At 39.9% G+C, this 10,066-nt stretch overlaps 1 protein-coding gene across 3 annotated transcripts; it reads left to right on the top strand.

The window, feature by feature from the left end:
- On the top strand, positions 1-6,848 carry LOC110522078 (paired box protein Pax-1). 3 transcript variants are annotated; one of them, XM_090233455.1, is made up of 5 exons: positions 1-264; positions 2,288-2,914; positions 3,872-4,005; positions 4,180-4,381; positions 6,260-6,848. In XM_090233455.1, the coding sequence occupies exons 1-5, from the start codon at positions 228-230 to the stop codon at positions 6,346-6,348; spliced, it is 1,089 nt and encodes a 362-aa protein (XP_090089581.1). In that variant the 5' UTR covers positions 1-227; the 3' UTR covers positions 6,349-6,848. The 3 variants fall into 3 exon arrangements, with proteins under 3 accessions (XP_090089581.1, XP_021455839.1, XP_021455838.1); XM_021600164.3 differs by lacking the exon at positions 1-264 and adding an exon at positions 1,095-1,758; XM_021600163.3 differs by lacking the exon at positions 1-264 and adding an exon at positions 1,748-2,159.
- Positions 6,849-10,066: the final 3,218 nt, after the last annotated feature.

Below are 10,066 nucleotides of genomic sequence, written 5' to 3'. Positions count from 1 at the left end.
AGTCTGCTTTCCACCAGACATTGGGAAATAACTTCACTTTTCAGCAGGACAATAACGTAAAAGTCAAGGCCAAATCTACACTGGAGTTGCTTACCAAGAAGACAGTGAATGTTCCTGAGTGGCCGAGTTACAGCTTTGACTTAATTATACTTGACAATCTATGGCAAGACCTAAAAATGGTTGTCCAGCAATGATCAACAACCAATTTTGACAGAGGTTGAAGAATTATGAAAATAATAAATGGGCAAATGTTGCACAATCCAGGTGAGGAAAACTCTTGGACTTACAAAAGACTCACAGATGTAATTGCTGCCAAAGGTGGTTCCAACAAAGTATTGACTCAAGGGTGTGAATACTTATATAAATTACATATTTATTTAATTTTCAATAAATTTGCAAAAATGTTGCAAAAATGTTTTCACTTTGTCATTATGGGGTATTGTGTGTAGGTAGATACGTGAGAGGAAAACCCATTTAATCGATTTTGAATTCAGGCTGTAACACAACAAAATATGGATTAAGTCAATGGGTATGAATAGCTTCTGAGCTTTAAAAAGAGACTCTTACAGTATTTTTTTTTTTGTACAGATGTTTGGTCAACTTCTGTGGATTCAAAAACGTCTAAATAATTTGAATTATTTTGTTGGTGTGAGAAGTACATTCTTCGTAGGCCTACGTGTGTCTGATAGGTATAGACCTATCACAATCAATAGCTATACAATTTGTTTGGAAAATGAAAGGGTCCAACGTCATTAAGCATGCAATCAATAGTCTTTAAATACTACAGAAACTAAAAGGCTCCGCATGAAAATAATCCATCAGCCATGCCGTCAATGTATAAACTAGCCTTAGCCATGGGTAATCAAAGTAATCATCACTCCCTTAATCAAGCACACCAGGGATCCCTCAAAAGTCATTGTTAGAAATGGTTTGTATTCTATTAAACTAGAAATATTATGAATTGAGTATGGTTTCCATATGGTCATTGTGCACATGCAGATTAAATTATTAGCAATAATGATAGAGTAGGTATATTCAAGCGCAATTGGCAGATTTTCGGCGTTTTTAGCACATGTCTATAGGTTCATGCCTTCCAGTCCACGTTTCAATGACTGCAGGTAACTATTCGGATGGATAACAATGCGAATACCCTTGCAAATTAACGTTATATTGCAAACCTATATCACGGCCGAAAATGTGCATTAAATGCATTAAAAATAACTGCTCCTAATGGCAAGTTAATTCTAGACATTATTAATCAAATATATTTAAACAGAGACGTCCTTGTCATAGAGAATAGCTTTCGTTAGATTTTAATTTCCAAGCGCATGTTTGCTCCGATTACCAAGAGTTCTCGTCGGTGTGACAAAGGCCCTCTTGACAGAAGTTCAACTCTAAAACCCGGAAAAGATTCGGTGAAGTAGCCTGGGCTAACATACACGCGAAGGAGGAGACCAATGAAATGGGGAAATAGTCTTGAGCCGCAGCCAACGAGATTGACGTAATGGACGCGTCAAATGAATCTCCGCACACTTGAGCCTTCTGGATGGACAAATTTTCCCTTATGGGACAAAAATCACTTCAGTACCTTTGCCCAAACTCGCCGTCTTCGATCATCTTACCAGAAATGAAAGGGCAGAGCTAAAAGAAAAACGCACAGCAAAACCATTTCCCCCATCTCATGTGCAGTGGGGAGAGACCGCACTTTTCGCCCATTCTTAACTGCTAAAGGACAACATCTCACACCAAAGGCAATGGGTAAGCTCTCCCTACTGGGTACACACTGGTTGAATCAACGTAGTTTACACGTAATTTCAATGGAATTACGTTGAACTAACGCGGAAAAGACGTTCAACTGAGTTCTGTGCCCAGTGGGCCGTGGATAATTTGGCATGGACTCCTCAAGAGAAAATATTTGCATAAAAAGAGATTTAGAGGTTTTACCATTATATTGCACTATCCTATTCTCAAATGCGTGCACCCATGTATCATTCTATTCCAGTCCATGTCTTTGTTTCCATTTATTTTTAACCCACATTTGGATTGAGCTGCTTTCCAAAGTTTGAGATCATTATACGTTATTGGAAATTGTATTTGAAGGCCATAATAATACTAATGATATAGGTTAGATCAAGGATGGGGAATGGTGCTTTGGAAACGTGAGTGCGCACTGTGCATTACGCTATAAACTACAGGCTATTGTGGGTATGCTATTTGTTTAAAACACGGTTACACTGATCTGTCGAGTCTATGCACCTCAATGCAATTCCTTATTTGTTTCTTGCAGATCATACATATGGAGAAGTAAACCAGCTTGGCGGGGTATTTGTCAACGGACGACCACTTCCAAATTCGATTCGGATCAGAATCGTGGAATTAGCTCAACTTGGAATACGACCGTGTGACATCAGTAGACAGCTTCGAGTCTCTCATGGCTGTGTGAGCAAGATACTAGCGAGATACAACGAGACGGGTTCGATACTGCCCGGTGCCATAGGAGGAAGTAAACCCCGGGTCACAACACCCAACGTGGTGAAAAGCATAAGGGATTACAAACAAGGAGACCCTGGAATATTTGCTTGGGAGATCAGGGACAGGCTTCTTGCAGATGCAGTGTGTGATAAGTATAACGTTCCCTCCGTCAGCTCCATAAGCCGTATTTTACGCAACAAAATAGGAAATCTTTCCCAGCCGGGCCAGTATGAGAACAGCAAGCCAATCCATCCTCAGCTCTCCTACAACCACATGTACCCGTACTCATACCCCAGCGCAATGTCGCCCACTGGGACAAAAATTGGCAGCGGTCCCGGTATACCGGTCACGCCGGGCCATGTTAGCCTCTCCCGCCATGGTTGGCCTTCCGTGCACACAGTCAGCAACATTTTGGGCATCCGAGCCTTCATGGACCCTGCAGGTTGGTGGCAAAATTGAATTTGACTCTTGCAGCTCAGTTGTTTCTTCAGAAACGGCATTACTGAGTGCATACACAGTTCTCAAATTGGCAATATTTCCAGATGCATAATAGTTCAATATTTACGAATTAGTGTTTCTTGTCAATCAAACATATATATCATACAATTCCATATGAATGAGGAACAACGTAAAACAACCAACTTATATTAAACGACATAGATTGATAAATAAAATAACATTATAGGTTTAACTGTAAAATAGTGAAACGGTATTATGGGCCTAATAGGCTAGGCCTAAAATAGCCCTATATGTTAGTCATACAACGAAAGTTAATTTAAAAAAAAATGCCTATTGATAAAGGAGCCAAATTACACATCTGATATAAATATGGACGCTAAATCCTCTTGAAATGTGTCAATGTTCAAATAAGGCTAGCCTATCGGTGTGAGGACTACTTTGTGGTTTGGCTATTCGTCGGCCTACTCATAGTTCTACATCGAACCCGTAGCCCATTGTGAACGTTAATGTAACGTCTTATTTTAGTTGAGATATCATTGTTTCCCTTCAGAACATGCGTTATAATGTAACCAGGCCTCTATAAATCGAAGAGGCAAACACTGTAGGTGTCAAATAAACAAGAATGTTTAAAATATTAAATGTTGTTCTAAAATTTCATAGAAATGTTGATCTTACAAAAACATGGCATTGAACACATTGTGGCCACAAACATTCGATCTGATTTTAGAAAATAAAGATTGGTTGAAGTGTGTGTTTAACGAAGAATTTCCACACGAATTTACCTAAATCAAAAACAATGTTCATCATGGCATGTCTTTGTGCAAGAGGAATGTTGTCATCAGCAGAGGTGTATCTGAAAATATCGATACAAATCGAATAAAACCTAAACTGGTTTGTAGACTTAATAATGTTACATTCTACACTGAAACATTTCCCACAGCCATCGCTGGAGCTGAGGGGTACCCATCAAAAATGGAGGAGTGGGCGAGCGTAAACAGAGCGACGTTTTCCTCTGCGCATGGTGTCAACGGAATAGAGAAATCCTCCCTAGAGGCAGACATCAAGTTTCCTCAGGTACATTTATGAATCAAATACACAAACAATACACAAACAACGAATATGTTCATAGTTTGATCAGAAATCCGTTTCCACTACATTTCCCCTGTAAATACAATGCACGCAAACAAGTGTTCAGGCGTTTTGCTTCTCCGTGCTTAAAAGGCTTTATTTTCTTATTTTCCTCTCCAGTCTTCTTCAAACCTATCTAGTTATGCTTGTGCCTACTCTCCCCCAAACCAATACGGGGTGTATGGTGGACCAGCAAACTATATGACAACGGGACACCACTGGCAGTCTCAAAGCACAAGTCTTGCCCACCCTAACAGCGAAGCAACGATGCAAGGTGGAGACCTCCACATGGCGATGTCCTTCAAACACTCAGCACGAGAAGGTAAGCCATGCAGTCGCTGTACTTAGCTACACGTTTTTACATTTCAAATATGCAGGTGATATTTGAATGCAGAACAGTGGCAGGCGCGGTTTAAGGCAGCTGTCAATCAAACACCAGCAATTTGTAAATGCACTCGTCAAAAAAAAAAAGATTAGGGCTTTGTGGGTCGAAAGCTAACGACCCAACAGTAGGTGCCCAATTAGGGGGTCTAGGAAGACAACAGTTGACATTTAGAGAATGTCTGAACAGAGCAGGCGCTGCGTTGTGCGACTCATAAGGAAACCATTAAGTCCTCTGGGAGAAGGCATTGGAAGTGTAGGCTACTTTATTTACTGTGCAAGTCGTTTTGGTCTATAGGTATAGCACAGCAGAACCCACTCAGGTGATGATAGGTTATCTTGAAGAACACATTAATAATATTTGAACAGGCCTATATGATTACTATAACGATTTCGACCGTACTCTTCAAAACGTTTAGGCCTACATATTCTTCAAAATATAAAGTTGCAGTTATGACGTTCAAATTATGTTTATTCAATTTGCGAAGAAATGTTGGGCTATCTTATGTTCCTATTTGCAAGCTTTTAGTGCGTTTGCTTGACGAGTAGGCCGATTTGGAAGGTTTTTATTTTTACAGATACAAATGTCATTGAGGTAATTTAATATAATTGAGAACAACCATGAAATTAGCGATGTCAATTCATTCAATCGACTTATTAAAAAATACGTCATGAAGATATAGCCTGATAAGCTAATTCATGTAACACCAATGAGCACCATTCTACATTAAATACTTGAGGAGGTCTACATGATCCATACTATGTTGGAAAATCGATGCTGCTCTTTATCCAATCATTTTGATGTCTTGGCCTATGTCCCTATTATATTTTTGTGAAGAAAGATTGCTACATATGCTGAACAAAAATATAAAAGCAACATGCAACAATTTCAACGATTCAGTTTTTCCCCACAAAAGATTGCTTAATTAAAGTTTCATCACCTGTCCTGGTGGGTGATCTAAGAAGATGCCGCACGTGGAAGAAGAAGATGCCGCACGTGAAAAAGCCTGACGTGGAGGTTCTGGGGCTGGCGTGGATAAACGTGGTCTGCGGTTGTGAGACGGATTGGACATACTGCCAAATTCTAGAAAACGAGGTGGCTTGTGGTAGAAAGATGAACCTTCAATTCTCTGGCAACGGCTCTGGTGGACATTCCTGCAGTCAGCATGCCAATTGCATGCTCCCTCAAAACTTGAGACATCTGTGGCATTGTGTTGTGGGACAAAACGGCACATCTTAGAGTGGTATTTTATTGACCCCCCCAGCACAAGGTGCACCTTTGTAATGATCCTGCTGTTTTATCAGTTTCTTGATATGCCACACCTGTCAAGTGGATGGATTATCTTGGGAAATGAGAAATACTCACTAACAGGGATGTAAACAAATTTGCGCACAACATTTGAGAGAAATAACCTTTTTGTGCATATGGAATATTTCTAGGATCTTTTATTTCAGCTCATGGGACCAACAGCTGCGTTTATATTTGTGTTCAGTAGTATATTTGGTCTACAATACAATGGACACATAGGCTACTATTGACAGTCCAATAACCTTGATCTATGTCAGATGAGACATCAAAGACTACTCTGTCTAGATATCTCAATAATTAAAACGGCCAGCCCATGCCATATCTCTGTTGCTGCACTTATGGTGAGGTATTGTTTGGCGTTTTCTTTGGAGATTGTGCTGCGATATCTGCTGTTCTTGCCACGGCTTTGGGACCTACATCTAACACGCCTTTGTGTTCTCACTGTTCTGATGATGGATAGAATGACGATTTATTTGTTCCATGAACGTATCTCTTGTTTGTTTTTCGCAGGAGACAGAAAACCTCCCGGTCCCTTGAGCAAGCACCAGCACGAGGCGTTGAGCGTACACGGACTATCTCTCCCGACCTCCGCTTCATAACCCAACGAAACCAACGGACCGTCAAGATCACAGGCAATGTAGCCGAAAGAAAATGCGTAAAATTAAAAGATTTCAAAAAATGCATAATCCACTAGTAGAATAATCGAATGTCGACATGAATGGTGGTGCAGTCTTGTTCACCTGCACCAATGCAGCGGTGTTGGGTTGATTAGGACATCATTATTATATATTTAAAATTCCACTCATTCAAAACTCATCCCAATCGAAATTGTGTAACACGAATTATGTAGCCAGCCTACAAATCTCGACAGTTCCAACGCATTGTTTCTCACAACCGATGATAATCCTGCATGCTCTCTGGGTTCAAACAAACATGAACCATCTCTATTTGTTAGGGCCTATGTCCTAAAAGGGACATTTAAAAAATGTTAACAATATCATGTAGGCCTATTTGTAATTTTGTAAATGATATCTGCAGAAGCTGTATTATATATTTTTATAGCCTAACTGTGCTTAATAAAGGCATGCTAAACGGGAAATGCCTCGTTCATATTTTTGGATTTGCCTAATTCCTGCAGGTTCATGTTGTTGGCTCCTGGTAAAATGAAAATGATACATTTGCAGTTGGTAAAATAACTTCGTATAATGATTCAGTATAACAGCTTTTTTTCCCCTGATGTGTCACTCACCATGCCTCCCTTCAAATTCGTGCAAACCAAGCTTTTCTGGAGTTAATGATGCTTCGCACTTTTCGGCGCCTTGCAAGATGGTATCTCTGTAGGCCGATACCTTTGGCCAGATGCCACCGCCAGGCTTGCCCCCCCCCCCCCCCCCCCCCCCATCTGGGTAAGGAGGCTGGCCGCAATAGCTACCCAACAATCAGCCAAGAATAAAGACCAACACGCCCTTATTTGATATAGGCTCCAGACCATGACAAAAATCATACAATGACACATCTATTGGATAGCCTATTCCAAGACAAACACGAAACACCCGATAATCCAACATACAGTATCAGAACCGACTGTACACAAACCTCTGGAGCCCCTGATCAATCCAAACATCACGCAGAGATAGACGCAAGTCATGCGCACCGTTTGCGTCAATAATCATAGAAGGATACAAGACAGACAGTGTTGTAAAGCTAACGCGAATAATGCTATGCCGAGAGGAGCATTAAACGACGCTTTAAAAGTGATATATTGTAAATGTACCTCCATTTGGGACTGCATATCGTGTTGACCTTCAGAAAACATTCGAGCTTGGGCTTGATCAATTGTTGACCGTGAGCAAACTATCACTGATCGATTAAACCAGACTGCCCACAGTCACAGCTACAATTTTTCCCTCTCTGCACCTTTGTTTTTGATCATTGTTTATTTCAGTTTACAGTTTACGTATGTTCAACTGAATTCTGATCGAATGGGTATTCGCCCATCCAAATATTTGCCTTGGAAGTGTAGAGATCATGTGCCTAATCGAAATTAGATTATTGTTAGATTATATTTATGATATTATATTATACTAGTATGAATGATAGGCGACCTTGGACAGAATATATTTTGATATGTAGTGTATTGAAATGAATCCACTCAAACCCTTCTTGAAATACTACAAAGCTACTGTAATTCATTCTAACTACAATAAGGAATTATGAATATGAACACGAACATGAATGTACACTATGTATTAAGATAATGCTTATATGTTGATATTTCTGTATTCATTTTAGAATCTATATTATAAAATGCGTGGTTCGAGCCTTGAATGCTGATTGGCTAAAAGCCGTGTTATATCAGACTATATACCACGGGTATGACAAAACATTTATTTGTACTCTTCTAACTATGTTGGAAGACAGTTTATAATAGCAATAAGACATCTCAGGGGTTTGTTGTATATGGGCAATATACCACACACCCTCGGGTCTTATTGCTTAAATATAATTTATTCATTATTATTTATTATTTATTATTGTTATTATATATATTATTTAGTCTTATTTAAGACAGCCTATACGTTATTCGCCTGCTGCATTCTAGAATGACCTAATACATAAATTCAGAATACCTATAAAAAATTGTCACTACATATTTTTAAAATTATTATTATTATAGAAAATGATTGTACAACGCTAAACAGATATTCATTATTATCTGGTTATATAATGCTGCATTAGATAGAAGTATTGAGTGTCTCTAAAAATTATACTTGTTTAAGGCAAGGGAGTAGACAACATTTCAGGATGAATACAGAGGCCTATTTGGGGGGTTTTTGAGGCGTAAACAAAGAGCAATTTAGGAATTTTTATATCTGCATAAAGGACTAAAAATACTAACCAAGGAAACCTTATGAAAATACAGTTTGTGGAAGTGGAAAACATAGTTTGGTTAAGCGCTTACGTTTAACAATCCTCAGAGTACAGTTTGCCTGTGTGGTGGATATAACCCAGCCAAGCCACGGACCTCTCTCTCAGATGAGGACACGTGGGACTTTCTCAACAGAAATAAACAGAACATTCTAAACACAATACAGATACTGGTAGTTCAGCTTTTGTTGTTTGAGTTTTTTGTTTTATCCTTACACTATCCATATTTTGTGAAATGCAGTTTTCATTATCCAAATGACCACATGTAGGCCAAATGCACTCCAAAACATTGATATTGGATTGAGATAGATGTGCTGAAGATCGTGTATAAGAAACTGACTTTAACAAAAGGTTTTGGAGGACGTTCTACTCAGGGTTGCGCAGGTTTGTAGTCAGAAAGACAGGGTTGCGTCTCAAATTGCTCCCTATTCCCGTATTGCCCTACTTTTGACCAGGTGTCACTGGGCTCTGGTCAAAAGTAGTGCACTTTTTAGTGATTAAAGGTTGCCATCTGGGACACAGCCAGGAAGTTGTTAAAAGCAGGAGCATGCAGCAGAGAGAGGGATGTGTGTGGTAGGGTTACCATGGACACCTGGTGATGGACATCAACAAAGGGACGGGGAGCTGCAGCATGCAGCTTCCTCCATCACACAGTTCAGTGTGTCTCCTCTGCAAACGACCCCCCCCCCCCCCACCATGTACTTTAAAACACTGCCCGAGACACATCCCACGGGGCGCAGACGTCAGTTCAACGCCTATTCCACGTGATTTCATTGAAATGGCTTGGAAACGACGTTGGTTCAACCAGTGTGTGCCCAGTGGGATAGGACTGCGTACCAAACGACACCCTATTTTCTATTTAGTGCACTACCTAGTGCCATTTGAGACACACACATAGGACTGCTGAGACAGGCGGAGGCCAAAATATAGGGTGTGTCCTGTCCTTATAGTCATTAGTATTATGTGTTAGAGCAGGGTTGTCAAACTCATTCCATGGAGGGCCTAGTTTCTGCAGGCTTCTGTCTTTTCCTTTCAAGTAAGACCTAGACAACCAGGTGAGGAGAGTTCCCTACTAATTAGTGACCTTAATTCTTTAATCAAGTACAAGGGTGGAGCGAAAACCCGTCCACACTCGGTGTGTTACGGTGAGAGTCTACACAGAGATTCAATACATTACTTATAGAATTGATAGAATATGGGATTCTACAGGATATATAATACTGAGAGTCTATATCTCCTTTAAATCTACATGTGCTTAAAATTCATTAACCAAATTATCTGAACCTGAAGTAGGCCTATCATAATTTATGCAGCACCTTGACCTGAGGGACAGTTCTCAATTTGCATGTTAGTATTTAATTTCTGCTAAGCTGAACTAGAAAAGTGCAA

This window comes from Oncorhynchus mykiss, chromosome 4 (assembly GCF_057628025.1).
Source record: "Oncorhynchus mykiss isolate SJ-2025 chromosome 4, ASM5762802v1, whole genome shotgun sequence".
NCBI lineage: Eukaryota > Metazoa > Chordata > Actinopteri > Salmoniformes > Salmonidae > Oncorhynchus > Oncorhynchus mykiss.
The sequence above is the reverse complement of the archived record's forward strand: the minus strand, read 5'-3'. Positions and strand labels throughout refer to the sequence as shown.

Excerpts from the sequence above, each read along its gene's own strand:
- LOC110522078 (XM_090233455.1), top strand. The coding sequence starts at position 228 with ATGAAAATAATAAATGGGCAAATGTTGCACAATCCAG. Across the intron at positions 2,915-3,871 it reads AGCCTTCATGGACCCTGCAG|CCATCGCTGGAGCTGAGGGG; the intron begins GTTGGTGGCAAA and ends CATTTCCCACAG. Across the intron at positions 4,006-4,179 it reads CAGACATCAAGTTTCCTCAG|TCTTCTTCAAACCTATCTAG; the intron begins GTACATTTATGA and ends TTTCCTCTCCAG.